The following is a 21969-nucleotide window of genomic DNA, read 5'->3' as shown; positions in this document are numbered from 1 at the left end:
TTGCTTTGGCAATAACCTGAAATTAGTTTGTTGAAGCACTAAAATTATTTAGTTAATTATTATTTTTTATTAATTATTAATAAAAAAATAAAATGACAAACGCACTAAAATTAACATGAAAACTAAAAATATAAAAATAAAAGCTAATTTAAAATATTAATAAAACTAAAATAACACTGATTTCACCCCAAAATTAAAAGACAAAACAGGATAAAAATAATAAATTGCATAAATATATAGAAAATTATATGGTTGCATACGGTAAATGAAGGCTTTGCATGGGTTTGCATTATTTTCATTATAATTGCATTCAATTTTAATTTAAAGTAAATACACTTTAATTTATTTGTATAAAAAAATAAAATAAAGCAAATTTCCCCCAAAATTCTCATTGTTGTAATGCAGGCCAAGACATTTTTTTCACTACTGTATTACAGTGAAGAGAGTACTTTTTAAATGAAGGGCTTGGCTTAAAAATCTATATATAAAAATGCTATATACAGCAGTCAACATTTGAAGTGGATCAAAAAAGTGAATCAAAGCTGTCCTAAGACAAGAATGGGTATTGTTCAAAATTCATGTATAACTTTAATGAAAGGTTTTGATCCACTTCAAATGTTGCCTCCTGTATATAATATATATATAGTCAGTGCCTGATGGAAGGCAGATCTCCTGTTAGGATGAACAGATGCATGTGATACTGCTTTGAAATGCCTGCTGAAAAAGCTGTTCTGCATTTCTTTGGCTAAGTTGCATTAATATCTCACAGAAGAGCATATAAATGATAAACTAGACTAGGACAATACAACCCACCCACTCCTCTCTGCCTCCTGTGTGTGTGTGTGCTCCTCAAGTGCTGCTGGGGGATTAATGGAACTATGGGAACTCGAGCCACTGAGACGAGCTGCAGCTGGTCCGTGAATGCAGCGAGAGAAACACAAAATCCCACCATAACACTCCACTGCTTTAAGTGTACGACTTACTCTGATGCCTTAACAAGCCTGCTCATTAAACCTTATTAAATGTGCTGTGGTGGAATTGTGAAACATTGTAAGATCAGCGGTAGTGTCAATCAAAAAACTGTGTGATCTTTAAGGTGTTTTTTTGTTCAGTAGGTGGTATATTATATTTTGTTAAGATTTATACAGGTGTACATGACCAAATAAATGTTTAGATGGATTTTTTTTTCTTTTCTTTTTTTGGATATTTAAAATAAGGAATATATTTGAAGTTCTTCAAAGTGAGATGATATTGGAGTTCCCATTCTGATAATATATTCATATTGTACACTTTGTACAGTTGCAAAGGATGTTTTTTATGCTATATGTTAGCTGCTAAAAATAAATACAAAATAAAATCAAATAATACAATAAATATTTAAGAATCAAAAATTAAATAAAAAAATAAGATTTTAAACATTTAAAAATAATAATAATAATAAAGAAAAGAGATAAAGACAAATTCAAGTGTGTCCAAACTTTTGCTATAGTGTACGTGTTACAAATGTACAAAGGGTTGTTTTTAAACAGTACTGGGATTCACTTAGCAACTGAACATCTTATTAAGTAAATTAATAATAAAAACAAAAGCTTTCATATTATTCATGCATATGTGTCCAAAGTTTTTGGTAGTGTACATTTCACAGTTGTACAAAGGATAGTTTTGGAGTTTGCATGCTGGACACTTGCTTGCTAAAAATAAAATAAAATAAAACGTGTTTATTGTTCGGTTCTAAAGCCGTATTTTACTAGAGCAGCTGAGAATCTTTTTTTATAATGTCATAAAGTCAGGCCATCAGAGCACTGTTTAACATCTTGATTGACAGGAAAAATGGGTAACAACCTTTACCCTTTTGTCTTCTACATAAATTGCCAAGGATGTTCAGCAGGACAAATCCCAGACGTGGACCAGGGGTTGAGGGGTGGGTGGGGAAAGAAAATGCTTTTAAAAGTAGCAAACAATAACTTTTAATTTGCCACTCTCATTTCAAAAGAGAACCATGCAGCAGCCTCTTTGTAAAAGAGAGAGAAAGTGGGGCACAATGCCGGGATATCTGTGGAGTTTTTCTTTTTACTATGCTGAAAGGATTACGCTTTTAAAAAGAAAGAGAAAAAACTAAAGACCTGTACCTAATCACTTCCCCTGGTAATTCCTCTGCTTGATTAAATGAGGGGGGGAGTGTAGCGTAGAGGGATATCAAGAGGATTTGAGAGTTGCTCTGGGGCCAGGAAAGGCACGACCTGAAGTCTGTGCATCGCAGTTCATTATGAACATGGTTTGAGGTGATGAAGATCTAATGTTTACTGCAATGGTACAAGATTGAATGAGATTTATGAACACATTTAATCAGTATTTAGTATAATGGATGTCATAATTATTTTGACGCAGATCAGAACAATGCAACAGGCTTACAGTCTGCTCGATGATGTACTGTTTTATACCTTGGTGACCAAAATTCGGCAGTCAAAGCACTGAAAATACATCTGTCCAAACTTGAACAGACTTTGTTCAATGAAAAACGATATAAAAGTATATTGGGGCCTTGAATTACATTCAGTCTTTTGTACGTTACGAGTGCGAGCACGAGCAGTAAGTTGCTGGCTGCAGTTCACTTAACGGCCACCGGTGTCGCTAATAACAAGGGTTTCTGAATTCTACATATAGCCCCTTTAAATGCTATTGTTTCAGAACGTTCCAAGAACATTCAAATGTAAATTTTCCATAATGTTTGTTAAATGCTAAAATGGAATGTTTGCTTTTCACATGCCAGTTGTGACAGTTGTTGCATCGTGCCACAACAGCTTGACGAGGCGGTTCACTGGACGCGACAAAGCTAGCGTTCCAAATCCGTTTGTCCCATCAATTTCTAGTCAGGAATTTGTCACCGCATCATTTGTCGACAGCCTCACTGATTTTAATGAGTTCTGTTTGCTTTTGTTGCTTCGCATCGCACCGCTCGTTTTTTTTATATTTAAAAAACTGTTTGTTTAGATTGTTCTGAGAACAACCAGAAATAACGTTTTCACAACTTAATGGGAATGTAAGTAAAACGTTCTTAGAACATATTTTTGATAGCTGGGAAGGCATCTTTCGCTACTTTTAAGTTCTTTTTATATAGTCAACTTACACTTAATTGCATGCAAAATGAGAAAATTAGTTGAATGGATTTCATTCTGCTTATAGACAAGTCATATTCTCTGACTAATTACAAAGTTTAAAGTCTTTTAAGCGGTGCACAGTGTAGAAAAACGAAGCGCACGACCCTCAGACTATTACTCTTGCTTATCCTTCACTGTTTACCTAATGAAATGCTGTGTCAGTGGAAATCCCTTCATTGGCAGTCACTCAACCTTCTCAGCTGATTCACTCTGTGTCACACTGCTGAGGTCCAGTAGGATCCCTCCTTAAGAAAAAAAAATAATAAAAAAGAATGTCTTCTTTGTCCATCTTCACCCCACCTCTTCTTCCCCGTCATCCCATTTGGCTTCTCCATGGTGATGGAACATTTGTGCATTTGTGCAGTGATGGATGTCTGATAGACGGTCCTTTTGCCTCGCTGGCTCTTCCATGAACAGACCGCATTGCGCTGAACCTTTTGTCCAGGGTCTTGCTACGTTCCTCCGGTTCTAATTGAATCAACAGTGTTGCTGTTTCCAAGAGCATAGAGGCAAGGGGGTCTTTTGGAGGGCAAAGGACAGGTCAGGACCTCTGATCCCACCTCAGAACCTGCTGGGCATGGCCAACGGTGTCAAACCTTGGGCACTGGGATGAATTAGCACTGTGTTTGTAATGAGTCCCAGCTGGAGCACTGGAAAGAAGACTTCTTATTTCGTCTTTTATAGGAAACCCTTCTTACAAGCGGTACACTTGCACACGAAAAATGCAGTTATGAAGAACTTCACTTTAATCAGATGCTTTAAAGTGCAAAAGAAAGTAATATGTGACCACAACATGCAAGTCCAGTACTGCAATTGTGTTGATCCTCTAAGAGTGAATTGGATAAGAATTTTATGTATACTGTTGCCAATATATGAACAGTCAGTTCAGTAATAGAGATGGGAATCATAAAGAAATTTGAATTTCAGTTATGATTCCTTGTCATTTTGGTTCCTTAACAGTTTTCTTTTAGAACTTTTAAGGAATAAACAATTAATCGCATCAAACATAAAAGTTTGTGTATATATTTACAAACTTTTATGTTTGATGCGATTAATCGATTTGACAGCACTATTTATATGTATTTATTATTGTTATTATCTTATAATTTAGATTTAGATCATTTTTACAACGGAAATGAATCAATTTTGAACTTAAGACAATGACTTTCTTCTAGAGCTGCTGTACAGCCAAAACAATCTTTGATGCATTCATTTCCTGTTATCACTGTAAAGCTGATTTGAAACAATCTGTATTGTAAAAAGCATTAAATTAAAGGTGACTTGACTTGACTATTGACTAAAAAGAACTGAATTATAAGAATCATTCCTTCGCATTCAGACTACACTGGTCGTGTTGTATGTTTTTGATTCACTAAAAAGAGCCAACTTATATCAGAGGCTTTCATTCTATAAACAGACTGAAGTGGTCACGCATTAATTCAGTTTTATATAAACATATAATTGGAGATTTAAATTGTTAACATGATCAAATTAATCAAAAGTATAATTCAAAGTAATGCTTGATTTACCAAAGCCATTCATGAGAAGTAATGGAAAACTCATGGTTGTAGTCAGAGATGCCTGTGGGAAATAAGCCTAATTGTCTCCACAAGTATCAACCCTGAAGCTCATATGTCCTATATACTTTTACAGGAGGGGCAAAGAAATTTCAGACCTTGGTCCAGAGTGTTGACGCCCTCCCTCAGTCGCCCCTCAGGAGTTGCAAATCAGACCGATATCTTGGTTATTAATCAAGTGCCTTCAAGAAGGAATAAACAACAGGCCTGGAGGACAGGCCTGGATAATGTAGGCCTGGTTTGGATTCAAGGGGTCGTTTAAATGCCGTCATGAAGAGGGGGGCGGGAGCAGTGGGGGTGGAGACGGGACAGTTTTTTTACGTTGTTCCAGAGCAATTTATTGTTGCAACAAAAATGCTTCTAGAAACAAAAACACAGTGGACAATGATTAAGATCACAATGTGACATGATACTAACAGTGCTTGAATATTGTTTATTTCATTTTTCTTCAAAGCGAAGGGTAAAAGTTTTGCTCTCAGTTAGATTACTGAATTTATGTGCATTATGAGCATAAACTTTTATGTTAAGCAGTAAAGTCTGTATACAGTAGTGGCCAAAAGTGACATCCGGTCTAGGAAAATCGACATCTTCACCCTTTATTCAAATTATTCAAAATATGTTAAAGATTTTGTAAGCATATTGCCTAGTTGCGCTTGGAGTCAATTGTTTTATTTGTGATGAAACGGCAAATTGTGCTGACATATTTTTTGGCCAGGGTGTCACAAAGAAAAATATGAACATGCAAAAACAAGAGAGAACCAACAAAATATGAATACCTGATTATGTTGTAGTCAATGTATGCTTTTTGGTTTTTATAGTAAAATAAAACCTGTAGCTCTATTTTAACCTTTTTATTTTTGCTAAATAATTTCATCAAGTAAAAACCATAACCAAGTTTAGTGATTTGTTCTTCCCTCATATTTAAAATGGTTAAATATTCTCCTCCTATTATAGTCATTAAAAACAAATCCCCAGACCAATCCCATCCAGACATCACTGTTGGTCACTAAACATACAATCCAGACTACATTAAATAGGGGTTCGCTTGCTGTGAAGATAAACATGGTTTGTGACGACAAGAACAATAAACCATCAAAATTACTTTAGAAAACACTGTAATCAAATACAACTAGTTGTAATTCAGACTTCTGTTGTTGCTTATGCCTTCGCATCAAATACCTATTCTGCCTATTGTTAATTTGTTGAGCCTATCAGTGTTTGATTTTGGTTGACATTTTCATAAAAAACTAATGTGGTGTCGAATTGATATCACATAAAAATAATGAAGCAAAACCAAAAAGCAAAACTTTGTACAAATTTTAGATGAATTCTGTAGTAAGTTATTGCATGGTTAACCCCTCCAGTTCTACTCGCACCGTTCCCAGTGGGATTCGAACCGGCGTTATGATAAGAAAAAAGTCACGTCGCACTATTGGAAATATTTTTTGTTTTAAAACCTTGAAAGTGAGCCAATGGATATCTCAAAATCAATTTGCAAACTTTGCGTCATCTAGAGTCATGCCGGTGAAGAAGTCTTGGGACCTGACCATAGATGTATACATTACACTTCTTTTTTTGGCAGGAAAAGCTGTATTAATGCACAGAACATAGTGAACAAGTCCACCTTTTCTTTTTTCTTTTTTAGGCGAGTAGTATTGACGCATACACAACTTTGTCTCTGGGTCTCTTGAGGCTTGACCCATGGGAGGCTCAGTAGTTCGAGCCTGTCCTTTCTGAGCAAGAGAGATCTCTCCTGCAAGAGTGTAATGTTCTCTTTGTTCCCCGTGTGGAAAAACACAATGTAGGTGCTCAGGCATGCACTGGGAGGCAGATCTCCAGGGCTGCCCTGAATCTCATTAGTGGACTTTCCAAAGTTTATTATGATTGGACGGCCTTGTGAAAAGAAAGCAAGAGCCCTAAGAGTGCAGGGTAAGCCCGAGGGTGTGTGTATGTGTGTGTGGGGGGGGGACAGAATTAGTCCCATTCCCATACAGGAAGCAGATGTTTTGCTGTGGCCAAGTAACTCTGGGAAATCCACTGAGACGGGTCTTAAATCTCGTGACTCTTCATTAACTCGATGCACCGTAAATGGGATTCTGTACACAGGGCCAATCTAGTTTCTCTTCCCCATTCCAAATAAATTCATATAAGTGCACTTTTCCGTGCTTTTGAGTAGCCTTTAAAAGGGCGCTCATAAAGGCGACCAGCAGGGGGAGGCTTTGATAACAAGTCTCGTCATTGCGTAGCGAGATTGGGCCCTCGGCAGGGAGCGAGCCAGAGCGCTGGGCACAATACACAGCCTGAAGAGACTTCCTGTGGGGTGAGGGATGAAAAATAAGAAACTAACTTAAGAAATAAAGATGAAAAGCTGGCTTGTCTTAACTGCTTGCCAATGAGGAACTGCTTATCAGTACCACATGGGCTTTAGGTCATGGATCAACACCACAGATGCTTGATGGTATGAGAGTTAACATCAAATGTGGTTTATTTGGCAGGATTTTGATTACAGATGGGGGATATATATATATATATATATATATATATATATATATATATATATATATATATAATGTTCTATGAAATGCAAATAATAAAAGCCTATATAAATATATTATACTAAAAATAAATTATATATTATACATAGATACATTGTATATAATATAATATCCTAAAAATGTTCAATATATTAAATATATGTATCTCATAATATCTCATTTTCATATTTTTTTTTTTTTTTTTTTACATTTACACATTTAGCAAACGTTCTTACCCAGAATAATATAGAGTGACATACATATTGTCCTTCCTTCAATAAACACTACAGTTTTTTTTTCATTCTTTAAGAACAGTTTTACTTTGACAACAATGATTATTCAATGGCTATATTACTGTATGTCTGCAACACTGAACAGACAAATATAGATAAAATGTCTTAACTGACAGAGTAAAGAGCGATCACTGCATGTGTATGTTTGGTAAAGGTTTGCCTTTCTTTCTCTCAGGTTCACTTGTTTTCTCTAGCGTAACTGGACACTGTTTCCCTCCAGGACTGTTTTTCAGTAAACTAGCTGCTATCTCCACAGATGCTCTCACTGTGATTATCACACTCATGGATTCTGTAGCTCTTCAACATATGGAAAGTATGGATTTATTTGATGCTCACACATATGTTTAACGTTTCTGATTCAAAATTTTAACTGAGTATATTAACAAACAAACAACACACACACACACACACACACACACACACACACACACACACACACACACACACACACACACACACACACACACACACACACTCACACACACTCACACACACACACAGGGCAGATGAGTGTGGATAGTTTACCTTGTAAATTGTCTTAAGTGCAGTTTGTTTTGGCTTGTCTGCATCACCTGTTCCTGGTTTTGTGTCAGGATGATGGAATGGTTCCACACTAAAATGACAAACACATATGTTTTACACCCTCAAGCAGAAGTGTGTTCTTTTATGTGCCTCTAGTGGGGCCAAATGGAACTGCAAATTCAATCATGGTTTTCAAACAGGTTTCCTGAACACTTCCCCCTGCTCCTCTATTGGTTGAAAAAAAAACAGATAGCCCCGCCCCAAGACTCACATCATTGGTTCGCTCAATGTTACCATGTCGCTCTTGACTGGATACTCAGAACAAATAACGGTAGATGTTTTAAATCACCATAGTCATATTATTTACACTTTTTTTGGAAAACTTATTATTAGTTGTCTCTGCATATTAAACTGGGATAGAAGAAATGATTTTAACACAACAATTGGTGCACAATTGCTTCGAAGACTGAAACAAATGGATGGAGTTAAATAATGAACATGGTATGCAAATAAAATGCTAAAAACACAAACCTGTCAAGAGCAGAGTTAAAAATATGGTAAACCAACAATATTGCCCAGACATGTCACACAACCCCCTTAAACATATTTATAACAGGTCTTCAGAGTTAATATTTTAAGCATTTTGCACAAAAAAACTCTTTAACATATGACAAATGTGCACATGCATACAGCATACTAGGCATGTTGAAATAACAATAACACGTCAAAATACTTCTCACTACAAAGTATGCGCAAAACACTTGTCCAGTCCAATTTAAAGGAATAATTTATCTGAAAACAGAAAATCTATCACCATTAACTCATCCCATGTTGTTAGAATTCAGGATGATTGTTTTCTTTTGTGGAACTCAAAAGGAGATATTTTGAAGAATGTCCAAGTTGCTCTTTCATACAGAGAAAGAGGAAAGTGATTTATAACATCAAGCTCCAACAAGTCCCCCCTAAGATGTCCCTTACAATCTATTGTAATATTATATTTCAAGCCTTTTGAAACCATATGTGACGCTGGATCACAAAACCAGTCACATGTCGCACAGTTATATTTGTGGCAAAAGCCAACAATACATTGTATGGGTCAAAATTATTGATTTTTCTTTTATGCTAAAAAAAACATTTATTTTGTGAGTGAATGCAGCACAACTGTGAACATAAATGGACAACTTTAAAGGCGATATTCTCAATGTTTAGATTTTTTTGTACGTTGATTATAGTTGTTTCTTGTCCAAATATTGTCATATCTTAACAGACCATACATCAATGGAAAGCTTATTTATTCAGCTTTCATGTGATGTATACATCTCAAATTCAGAAAATGGACCCATGTGACTGGTTTTGTGGTCCAGGGTCACATATGAAAGTTTTATGTGAGGAACAGACTGAAATTTAAGGTATTATGAATGAAAAATACAGGGTTTTAACATGGTTTTTATCGTTAGATAAAAAGTAAAAACATAAAAAAATGATTACTTGAAATAAAACAAACAATAACTGAAATAAAATAAAATATTAAAAAACAAAAACCTTAAATACTATATTATTATTATTATTATTATTATTATTATTTAGTTTTAGTATTTTAGTATTTTATTTTTATATTTGTAACAAAAACACAAAATTACTAAAACTTTAATTAAGATTAAAATGAAAACAGAAAATATAAAAATAAAATTAAAATATTACTAATATTAAATCAAGGATACTAAAATAACACTTTGGAATTACACAAAGGTGAGTTTATGATATTTTTTTTTATTTTTAACTGAACTATTACTAAAAGCTGAGTGTCTTTTTCAAGAAAGTCCATCATACCCAGACACGTAAGCCTCATTGATTGTCAGAATATTTTTTGCAAAAAAGGTACAACAGCTTGTCACTGAGGCAATACCCTCAACGGGTCAACTTATCTAAGAAAGGTGCGTATATACCTTATAGTAGTCATTTGAACCCTTAAGGTAATACTGAAGGACTAAATAAGGTAGTTGTCCCTTTGAGGAACCGGCACTGTTGTAATGCTAAAGTAAAAACTTTTTAGTTTGAGAGTATAGTTGCAATGGAGTGTGCAGTTTCATCCTCTGGTGCTTTAAGTGGCAGGGACATCTCAGATGGATGTCTGTCTGTTTTCACTCCGAAACCCCCATGCTGAGCTCACACTGAGGGGTAATGCAGAGGGGTGTGTGCTTCAGCACCTGCAAATGAAATTAAAACAGATTAATAGTGCACAGGACAAACAAGCACAAGCCCTCCGCAGGCAGCATGCTAATGTGGAGCCTGTATGGAGGATAATGGGACATTTTACACTGAAATGACAGATTTCAGATATCCTGCTGCATGGTCCTTAAAGGGATAGTTCACCCAAAAATGAAAATTAGCCCATGATTTACTCACCCTCAAGTCATCCTAGATGTATATGACATTCTTCTTTCAGACGAATACAATCGGAGTTATATATATATATAAAAAAAAGTCCTGTATATTCCAAGCTCTATAATGGCAGTGAATGGCCTTTTCTGTTTTGAAGTCCTTTAAAGTGCACCTATCCATCATAAAAGTGCATCTATCAATCATAAAAGTGCATCTATCCATCATAAAAATGCATCTATACATCATAAAAGTGCATCTATCCATTATAAAAGTGCATCTATCCATCATAAAAGTGCTCCACACTGCTCCGGGGGTTAATAAAGGCCTTCTGAAGCGAAGTGATGCGTTCGTGTAAGAATAATATTCATATTTAACACGTTACAAAGTAGAATTCTAGCTTCCGGTCAAATGAACCTACTACTTACGCCTAGAGAGCAAATTACACAACTTATGATGTCGGAAGTAGCGTAGTACGTCAAGGTGTATAGCGTAAATAGTACTCGCATAAGTTGCGCTTTAGACTTAAGTCGAATCCGTATGTTTGTTTGCCCGGAAGCTATTTTACTTTATACAGTTTTAAATATGGATATTGTTCTTACACTAATGCATCGCTTCACTTCAGAAAGCCTTTATTAACCCCCAGAGTCATGTGGAGCACTTTTATGATGGATATATGCACTTTTATGGAGAGAAAAGGCCATTCACTGCCCAGGATATTTTTAGCGCAATTTTCCACCGGACAAAATTGCGCTTGTTAACTCATGATTTCTGTTCTGTGCGTCTGTGCGCACCAATCCAATTAGAAGGTCTAATCTCGGGAACGCACAAAAAAAATCCAGGAAAAGATTTACTATCTCTTAGTGTTGTGATCCCATGAGGTGAGAACATTGCGCTAAAACACTCACTGAGTTTTTATTACTTGTTTTAATATAACTACAATTGTATTCGTCTGAAAGACGAAATTGGATGAACCTAGGATGACTTGAGAGTGAGCAAATCATGAGCTAATTCATTTTTTTCTATTCCTTTAAAATAAATCTAAAACTATGGGAATGCAATTTTGGGGCATTGGAATGCTTGCAATGGAGTTTAAACTTATAAAGTCCATACAAATCATTAGAAGTCATAAAGGACATGGATCATATGTTCAGGCCTTTCAGTTTGATCTACACATGAGTGTATAAGACCATTGAACGCTCTTTTGTCACTCACGCCCATGTGCGTTTCCCATGCGTTCTCACCGCATTTGCATGAGAACAGCCCTGAGAGGCGGGTGTGAAATATTCTTTTCATGCTCTGCTAAAGGATGGAGATCCCTGTCAAGGCAAAGCTTGCTGTGGCTTTGGTTTGTTTCGGGACCGCTGGACTCCATGAGCCGAGGTTTTATGTCATGTAATGGTTTCCCATTTGCAAGGTTGGGCCTCTGCAGCTGCAGAGCCCATTACAAGTTGATTGACATCATTCTTGGGACGTTTACAGGTCATTTGCAATGGCATGTGGTGCATGGTAATGGATTGAAATGGTCATATGAAAGCACACTTGTTGAGTTTCTGGACTGTTTGGGGAGATTTTAAAATGAAAGGTCATTTTTTTAGTTGCATTGTTTTCTGTGTTGTGTTCATTATCTTCAAAAATGAAGTTATGCAACCGTAAAATCTAATTTAAAACACACGTCAAGTTCTACTCCTTGTATTCATGTTGGTTTCAAATGATTTTTAATTTATAACATTTTCAAGAAAGAACAGTTTTAGATTAATATCATGTGGTGTAACCGTGAAGAAAAAAGGAATAACAAGTGTACATTTTTATTTACTATTACTATAAATTAAGGATAAGTATCAGATTGCAATCTGAACATTACAGCCATGAGAGTCTGCCGGGGTCTATGCTAATTTCCTGTTTTATGTTTTATTTTCCTGTGTGTCAGTCACACCACATGATATTTATGGTGGACAAACGTTTTTGGAATATTAATAATATTAAAAAAGATAAAATGTAAAAATATCAACAAAAAAGGCCAAACTACTTAATTTATTATTTTAATGGTGCTTTTATACTTCATTATGATAGGACACTTGCATTACTTTTTTTACTTTTTTGATGTAGCCTATGTATTCAAGTAATTGTTTGTATGAATTGCATATTAATTTATCTTTAATTAAATGTAGTTTACCCTAACATGGAACTGACGAGGTTCTCACTATTATGAATAAATATTCTTCTAATAACATCACTGTAAAACACTATTTTCATGATTTGTTATCACAACTTTCTTTCTTTTGTCAAATCAACTTAGATAATTAATGTGGTTCAGATAGCGTAATATTATGAATTCCTGTTGTTTAAAACAATCTTCTTCATTGTATTAACTAATTTTTTTTATTTCAATGAACTCAAAATTTTAAGGCAACCATGTAACTTACATTTTTAAGTTAAACCAATATTTTTTGTACGTGTCCATTCAAAGTTATCTGGTCTTTACTAATGTTCTCATAACACAAAAACATTTATACATCATTCATGGAATGTTTTTTTGCTGAAATGTTTTAGTTGATAAGAAAATTTGAGAACGTTCAGTCTCCTTAAAGTTGGTATATAATCAAGGACGTTTTAAAACATTTAAAAAACTGGATGTTTCGAACGTTCAGAAACATTTAGAAATAACGTTTTTCAATAGGAAAGTTAGCAAAACATTCTTTGTTAGCTGGAGATGTAGTTGTTCATGCACATTCCTGCACACGGCTGTGTGGTTTGTTGAATAATTTCGTCTCTGGTCATCTGGGATGACTGCCGCGAAAGGTGGGGGTGTCATTTTGGGTGATGTTCCTTTTTGCCCCCTGACACTGTTGTGATTAAGGATTAGACCGGAGAGGGTCTTCAGCCATCTCTCCCCTTTCCCTAAACAATCGCCCCCCTCCCTGCTCCACCTCCCCCTTTTACCACTCCTCCGTTCCCCTGGGGGTGGGGGGAGGTTTTTAGCCCAAGAACTTTTTTACTCATTATGTTCTAAAGTCTTTTGCTCAATCAGTGGAGCAGGAGGGAAACACCCCGCACCCACACACCCTGCCCTCACTCCCCTGCCTGCCAACAACATTGCATCAAACACCGAAGTCCCTTAATGCTTCTCCCAAGTACCCAAAACAAACTGACCAGATGTCTGTTTATCACACTCTAATGACCCCAAGACAGCAGGTTTAGTGTTCTAGGCCGCAAGGTATTTAGTTTTCAATCATTTGTGCCTTGCTAATGAGTTGCGCGTACTTCTGAAGTTTGACTTATTTTCTATACAAGTCTATTCTCTATGAATTCCCCCATAACTGACCCATTACATCACTGTCTGTCTAAAGCACTTGTTTTATTCTCTCCCCTTATTAGGACGGTAATGGGGTTCCCGGTTCCTTGACCTCCTCATTAAAGTATGTTTCTAATTATAAGCTAGTCTTGCAGGAACGTTAACAATAGATATTAGACAGACTAACTGTTTTATTCAGTCAGTGAGGTTAAGTTACAGCTGCATGGATGGAGTCAGCTAGTTCACAAGAGCCCTTGTGTCTCAACAAGCCATTCATACGATGACATATTGGTTTGTTGGAACCTCCTCCCTGCCCACTTTGGTCTTTTCTGCATTTCATTAACAAAGAGGGGAATCTTATTAGTGTGGCTTTATGTTGAGAGAGTAAAATCACAGTCACTAACAAGCTCAAAATCTAGAGAGGGATTATTCGGAAATCATTCTAATATGCTGATTTGGGGCTCAAGAAATATTTCTTATTATTATCAATGTTGAAAACAGTTGTGCTGCTCAATATTTTTGTGGACACCATGATACACAATTAAACATTTAAACAAGTATAAAAATAAATAAATATTCTTAGTAAAAAAAATAAGTTTAATAACCTAAATAATATTTTTCCACTATAAAGAACCTTTTTGGATGGAAAGGTTCCATGGATATTAAAGGTTCTTCGTGGAATCATTGATGCCAATAAACTTTTATGCACATCCTCATTTTGCACCGTAACCATTGATGAAGACCCCCCAAAAAACAGATTTGCATATGCATGTCCTAAAAAATACTACTATAAATTGTTCAATGAAGTAGCTACAGTATTTGGATTCAAAGTAATTGCAAAATGAATCTATCTTCTTGTTAAAAACGTCTAGCACACCGAGACCGTCACGTCTCCTCTCACAGTGGGATCAGCTGATCAGAATGTCTGTGGTCACCAGGAAGAGGGATATAAAATGACTTTAATGTCAACCTCTTCACCAGTGGGTGACACTTTCAACACCTTCCCTAGGTCGTATCAAAGCACCTCAGAGGGTCGTCGTCTCCAGTTTTGACAGCAACAGGGTGGCGTGATCGAACCTTCAGATGTTTTGACGCAGTCAAATGAGTCACAATAGCCTCAAACGTTGTTTTCTTAAACTCATTGGGTATAGCTAGTAAAATAGAGTAAGACTCAATGCATAAATAAAGTGAATAGTGTGAACTGTACTGGTCAAAAGTTTGGAATAATTAGGATTTTTTTTAATGGTTTCGAAAGTCTTTACGTGCTGATTTGGTGCTCAAGAATTTGTTTTTAATAAATAATAATAATATATATATATATATATATATATATATATAGAGAGAGAGAGAGAGAGAGAGAGAGAGAGAGAGAGAGAGAGAGAGAGAGAGAGAGAGAGAGAGAGAGAGACAGAGAGAGAGAGAGAGTTGATATATCCCCATGATTTAATATATATATAGTGCTCAATATGTATGTATATGTATATGTATATGCATATATATATATATATATATATATATATATATATATACATATACATATACATATACATACATATATACATATATATATATACATATATACATACATATATATGTCTACATGTATATATTTTTTTCTTGAGTGCTCAATATATATATATATATATATATATATATATATATATATATATATATATATATATATATATATATATATATATATATATTGAGCACTCAAGAAAAAAATATATACATGTAGACATATATATTATATAGTATAGGCTACACTGTATAAATATTTTTTCTTGAGCACCGAATCAGCATGTCATATGTTATATCTATGTTCCAATGTTTCTTGAGCACAAAATCATCAATTGTAATTTATTCCTGTGATGGTAAAGCTGAATTTCACATGATCAATGTCACATGATCCTTCTGTAATCATTCTAATATTCATCTTTACCCTCACAGGAATAAATTACAATTTAAAATACAGGCCTATAAAATAGAAAACACTGAGGCTATTTTAAATCATGATATGTTTTTGTATATTTTGATCAAATAAATGCAACCTTTATGAGCATCTGATGGTTCTTTCAACAACATTAAAAATATGTAATTATTCCAAATGTAAATATAATGGTATATTTAATATTATATTCACAATGTCAGCGTGGGTTTACACGAGGACAGTTTTTGTGACAATTTGCCCCAATAGCTGGTTTACTTGTTAGCCTACTACTAACAACAACACCTAGAAGTAGGCTATCACACAAAAAACACAAACAACTCATCCGCGGGCTTTGTAGAGTTCCGTGTGTAGTGGGCGGAGCAAAGAAAACGCGGAGGTGTGGTCGCCGTACAACAGCCTTAAAAACACGTGCTGAGTCGAACGCGTGAAGTTCATGAAAACTACGAGGGAGTTGCGTGGGATCACGGAGGAATCATCAAATAAAGTCTTCGTCAGGACTATGCCATCCTACGCGCTCAATCAGTTTATTGACCTGGATGATGTCCTGTGCAAGGTAGATCTGGCGTTTATGAACTAATAACGACAGTGTGATTGTTGTGGGAAACATCACGTAGCTAATAGGCTTGAATCACGTTTATAGTGCGGGTTGTTTTCCATGCATCTGAATGCATTCTGCAGGAAACGTATAAAACCTAATGCAAACGTTTTCAGTAAGGTTCAAGATAACTGATCGAAGCAATTTAATGACATCTAAGTTGCTAGCAACTTCTCTGCCAGGGAGGGAACGTGGGCCACGAGTCAGCGCCGTTTTATTCCAATAAGACATTATAATCATGTTGTGCTGGTTTTGCATGTATGAATCTAGAACATAACGAGATGAAAGCGCCAAATGCTTGTCGAATTGTTGAGAGTTAGTGCAAAAATATTTGATTTTTATTTTTATTTTTCAAACGTAAACAACTTGATTGGCGGAGCTGGAGAGAAAAAAAAAACTTGCCGCTGAAAAGTTTTTTTTTTTTCCTTCTTGGTTCACGTTTACCTGAATCTTAATTTAAAAGCATGTGTGAATAGAGCGCAAACTACGCTTTCAGACTTGAAATCGCAGTTTTCTTCTTGCTGCATTCATTGAAACCTTGCGAATTGTAGTCTCCGATGCGCATGCGAATCGTTTTGAGTCGACTCAGTTGAACCTGTTGATAAAACCTAATATTAGTTGTAACAGCTGAATTGATGCGCATGAAATTGATGATAAAAACGTTTTATTAAAATTTACGACAGAATGTGCGTGCGTATGTTTGTTGGAGTGTTAGAAACCACTCGATGCCGCTACGATTCGTTTTTTAATCGGTTCTTTTGAAAGCACAACGAATCCGACTCCCCATGATTCCATTCACTGCATGTGCTATTAACAAAAATATTTGCGGTTTTAAATTAAACTCTCAGACTGTCATCTGCTTAAAGATGTATAACCCTCTTGTTCTTCTACTCGCAGCACCTTTTAAATCTTGATCTTCGAGAGCCAATGAAGACCTCCGCACAGGCAGCTGCTGTGGGATATAGGAACCCTGACAGTCCCTGCACACTTTCCTCCACTGGTTCAGGACTTTCTATTGACAGCATTGAGAGTGGAAGCATGAACACAAATTACTGGGGCACCCAGAAAGTATCATCTCAGCCGAAGTGGGGCAAGATGCCCTTCTGGTCGGAGCGCTCCGTTAGCATGGTGGAGGGCAACACTGGAAGTCTGGGTTGGTCTTCTGCCGAATCCAGCCATTTCAAGCAATCTTCAGTCACGTCAGGTGCCGTTTCCCTCTCCAACTCTACATCTTCGATCACATCCACCTCATCACGCTACAAGACCGAGTTGTGCCGCACGTTTGCCGAAAGGGGTCTGTGTAAATATGGCAGCAAGTGTCAGTTCGCGCACGGCCCTGATGAACTGCGAGACCTCAACCGTCACCCAAAATATAAGACTGAACCCTGCCGCACTTTCCACTCGATTGGCTTCTGCCCCTACGGTATCCGCTGCCATTTCGTTCACAACGCCGAAGACGATTACGCACAATCCCAATCCCGACCCCAGACCTCCAACCCAACTGTCCAACGGCCTCCCCTGCTCAAGCAGAGCTTCAGCTTCGCTGGGTTTCCCACAACTCCCCAACCTCTCGAAGCCCCTCTGGCTCCTTCCTCGTTCCTGCGCGCGCCTTCCGTTTCGACTCCGTCAAGCGCCATGTCCGACCTTCTCTCCTTGGCCTTCCCCGATATAGACCCCAACACCCTTCTGGACCAGGCTCGAGAGTTGCACCCTCAGTTTCTTCCCTCTCCTGACTCCGGGTACTCTCACTCGGGACTGACGCCCACGTTGTCGCCCACCCAGCTCGCTTCCTCCCAGCCCGAAGGCTGCTTACAGCAGAGTCCTACCGGTGGAGCTTCCCTAGGCCTCCGGAGTCTATCCCACACCTCTCTCTCAGACCACGAGGGGGGCAGCTGCAGCTCATCCAGCAGCATGAGCGGGTCCGAATCCTCCTTCGGGCCGGAAGCCAACGGGCGCAGGCTTCCCATCTTCAGTCAGCTTTCAGTTCCGGATGATGCCGTCTACAACGAACACGGCAACTCTGGCACAAGCTTCTTCCTGTAGACTGTCACTCCTCACGGGGACTGAACTGTATACTGTGGTATACCTGATGTATTATATGGCTGATACTTGACATTTTTAGTTAAGCTCTGAGTGAAACGCACTGTTTGAAGGTACTGAATGTTGAAACGATTCGTTAAAGTGGGGTTTCATGTGCTTTTAAGTGGAGCGATTCGCCATGTTTTATTTTTGATGACTGAAAAGACAAGTGGGGACAAGATTTAACTCTACAACCTGCAAAGTTCTTGCATCGAGATGTTTAGTAACATATGCAGCGGTTAACTTTTAAGATGCATTTAGCAATCAGCTATTTACGAAACTGTTGTACCGAAATAGCCAAAGAGAAGTTATGACCAGGTCTTGAAGGTCATTTTCAATATTTGAGAGATTCATTGTACTCTTTCTAACTAGAGGCCAAACTATTTTTGTTTTGTTGTTACTCCACAGTTTGTGTACTATCATAAACCAACTGTTTCCGAAGTTAGAATTGATTTATTAATTGATGTTAGTCTGCAATATCATTTTTGAGTTCTTGCGGCTCCCTTTTTTTTTTTTTTTTAGATTGGCATTTGGTTCGTTCCCAGACCTACTTGCCTTATGTTTCCGAGGATCCATCCTCAGGAAGTGCACAGTTGGAGCTTTACTTGGAATGAGTTGCCTGTGTCATAGTTTTTGGTTTTGTAGCTGTTGATATTGTGAGTTTAGGCAAACCAATTTATTACAGTATGAGCCTTTAGTGGCTTTTTTTTTTTTATAGCTGGTTCTGATTGGTCCATGTTTTGCATCTGATTGTCTGTAATGCACCTGCTGGCTTTGTGTTACATGATGGAGAGTTTCAAGTAACTTAATTTCCTTTTTTATATTTATTTTATTGTATTTATAGAAAACATGTTTTTGATGACGTTTGTATTAAGTTTAATATATTGATTTCTTCTCCCTGCTGCCCCTATTATTTTGTACTGAAAATAAACCCTGTTGATGAACATTGACTCTTGAGGTGTTTCTTTTCACCAACTTCAATGGATGGTTCACGCAAAATAAAATAAGGGGTTTGTAAACAAAACTATTTGTATAATTCCAAACTTGTATGATTATTTTTTTTTTCTCTGGGACATGAGATTAAGAACTTTTGTTTGTTTTTGAGGTCCAAACAATAAACCAGGGTGAAAGACATCTCTCAATTGAATCTTTTGTTACACAGAGGTAAGATATACAGGCTTTGAATAACTTTTTTTTTTTTTTTTTTTTTACTGATTTGAGGGATTTTTCACCCCCCCCCCCCAAACAAATGACTGCCTACCAAAAATGAAATATAAAGGGATAGTTCGTTCAAAAATGAGAATCGTTGTCATTTACTCATGATGTTCCAAACCTGTATGAGTGAGTTCCTTCTGTTGAACACAGAAGATATTTTGAAATCCAAACAGTTTATGGCTTTTTTTTTTTTTTTTTTTGTCCTAGTATGGCAGTCAACTGTCTGGTTTCCAACATTCTTCAAAATATCTTTTGTTCAGTAGAAGATGGAAACTCATAGAGATTTGGAACAACATGAGGGTGAGTAAATGGCCAAATGTATTTTTTTTATGTGAACTACGCCTTTAGTGAATAATTTCCAAAATGTCTGACTTCATGTTTTTTTTTTTTTTTTTTTTAAACCTAAAGAGAACGTAATGACCTTTAGGTATTGGTTTCTAACATTTAGCATGTTTGGATTTTCAGAAGCAACATTTTAAATAGATCATCAAAGTTGTCCAAAGACAAGACATTGTTCAAAATTCATATAACTTTGATTCAAGGTTTTGATCCACTTCAAATGTTGCCTACTGTAGTTCATCCGTGGATGTGAATTATGACTTGATTTGCTAAATTGCGCTTTGACTGCAGGCTAGCATCTCCTTATCAGCACTGTGAGTTTGTTCATTCTTCATTTATTGTGGCTTGTGGTTGGGGGAGGTGTGAGCAGATCCCATCTCGCATGGAAATGAGAAGCCCTTTGTTTTATCTGGTTTACCCCCAATTTGCCTATCCCTCCATGAGTCAAGTAGTTGGTGGTGACAAATATAGAGTTGTTTGCTGCAAAACAGTATAATTGTTTTAAAGGTTTTTTTTTTTTCTCGGAATAACCTGTGGCTCTACTTCGAAGTTACATGTTTACTTTTTCTTCATTTCTCCCACTTTGTCCATTTAGCTTCAGCGTGAAGGAAGGTCCTAATGGTGTTATGAAGAGTTGAAACTGAATCCCACCAAAGCTTTTGACAGTTAAGTAACAAGAAACGGATTCTGTTCACTATTCACTTGTCAGGGAGGACAATGGTTCGGGGAGGCGTCCTTTGAGAGAGGCGAACCAGGGAAAGGGTTAAAACTGTCTTACTGTTCTCTATTGTGTGTGGGGAAGATTCTCCCACATCGCCTAGTGAGTTTTTACAAAGCCAGGCGCATTCTCACACAGGGCCCGGATCATATGGAATCCTGAGCAGATGGCCACATTCACTGGGACTGTGGCTCAAACATATGCTCTCCAGGCTCTTGTGTAGAATGGAATCCGTGAGCGGAAAGGAGTGCGCTGGGAGCTGGGGGTGGGGAACTCAACCTGGCTACTGTAAAACAATGGGGCAGGGAAAGAAACACTTGCATGTTTTTGGATAGTAACATTCTTATGCAAAGGAATCATTTGGCTGAAATAGTTTTATGTTCGGATGATATATGTGACTCTACAAGGTTTTAAGTAAAAAGCCTTATTGCATATCTAGTATATGTTGGACTACTTCAAAACTTTTTTCAATTAGATGTTTTTTTTTTTTTTTTTTTTTTTTTTAAATATGATTGGCCTATCAATCATATTTGGCTTTTAAAGAGAAAGTTTACCCAAAAATGAAAATTCTGTCATCATTTACTCACTTTCATGCCGTTCCAAACCTGTATCAGTTTCTTTCTTCTGTTGAACTCAAAAGAAGATATTATAAACCAGACAGTTGACGACACCCTTTGACATCCATAGTATTTTTTTTTCCTACTATGGAAGTCAATGGGTGCCGTCAACTGTCCAGATACCAGCATTCTTTAAAATATCTTTCGTGTTCAACAGAAGAATGAAACAAATACAGGTTTGTAACAACTTGTGGGTGAGTAAATGATGACAGAATGTTCATTTTTGGTTGAACTATCCCTTTAAGTTGGTTAAATAAGAAGACACAAAACCACTAAACTCTATAAACCACTAAAACCACACTGGGACACATGAAACAAGATTCAGCAACATTAAAAGAGAGAACCAAAAGGTTGGGACAAGTTGTCACATGTTTTATATGTTGTAGTTTTAGTTTCTCTGGCAAAATAGTTAGATTTTTGTATATTTATTTCCCCATGTTTGCAGTTTGATGAAGTGATAAATGTATTGGTTAAAAGCCATGAACTTACATACATTTTGAATTAGACAGCAAAAAATTGGTTTCACTTTCTGTCCTAAATGACACTATGTAGGCTATACTCTCTCGTTCAGAAGGTTTTGAACGAAGTCTCTAATGCACATCATTAAAAATACAGAATTTTATTTAATGTATTTTTAAAATATGTTTTAAATAACATAAATTTACTTTGTAATCATTTGTAATTTGCTAATTTGGTG

General features: G+C 36.6%; 1 protein-coding gene across 1 annotated transcript; it reads left to right on the top strand.

The window, feature by feature from the left end:
- Positions 1 to 16133: 16133 nt before the first annotated feature.
- Positions 16134 to 19399, top strand: LOC308693513 (mRNA decay activator protein ZFP36L1). Its single transcript, XM_081370435.1, has 2 exons — positions 16134 to 16262; positions 17202 to 19399. The coding sequence occupies exons 1-2, from the start codon at positions 16143 to 16145 to the stop codon at positions 18345 to 18347; spliced, it is 1266 nt and encodes a 421-aa protein (XP_081226561.1). The 5' UTR covers positions 16134 to 16142; the 3' UTR covers positions 18348 to 19399.
- The last annotated feature ends 2570 nt before the right edge of the window (positions 19400 to 21969 follow it).

The sequence above is a fragment of the Scardinius erythrophthalmus genome, assembly GCF_964197995.2.
Source record: "Scardinius erythrophthalmus genome assembly, chromosome: 7".
Lineage (NCBI taxonomy): Eukaryota > Metazoa > Chordata > Actinopteri > Cypriniformes > Leuciscidae > Scardinius > Scardinius erythrophthalmus.
Note: the sequence above shows the minus strand (reverse complement) of the source record. Positions and strands in the feature narration are given on the sequence as shown.

Coding starts and splice junctions, on each gene's coding strand:
- LOC308693513 (XM_081370435.1), top strand. CDS start 16,143: ATGAAAACTACGAGGGAGTTGCGTGGGATCACGGAGGAATCATCAAAT. Junction 16,263..17,201: donor TGGATGATGTCCTGTGCAAG/GTAGATCTGGCG, acceptor TTCTACTCGCAG/CACCTTTTAAATCTTGATCT.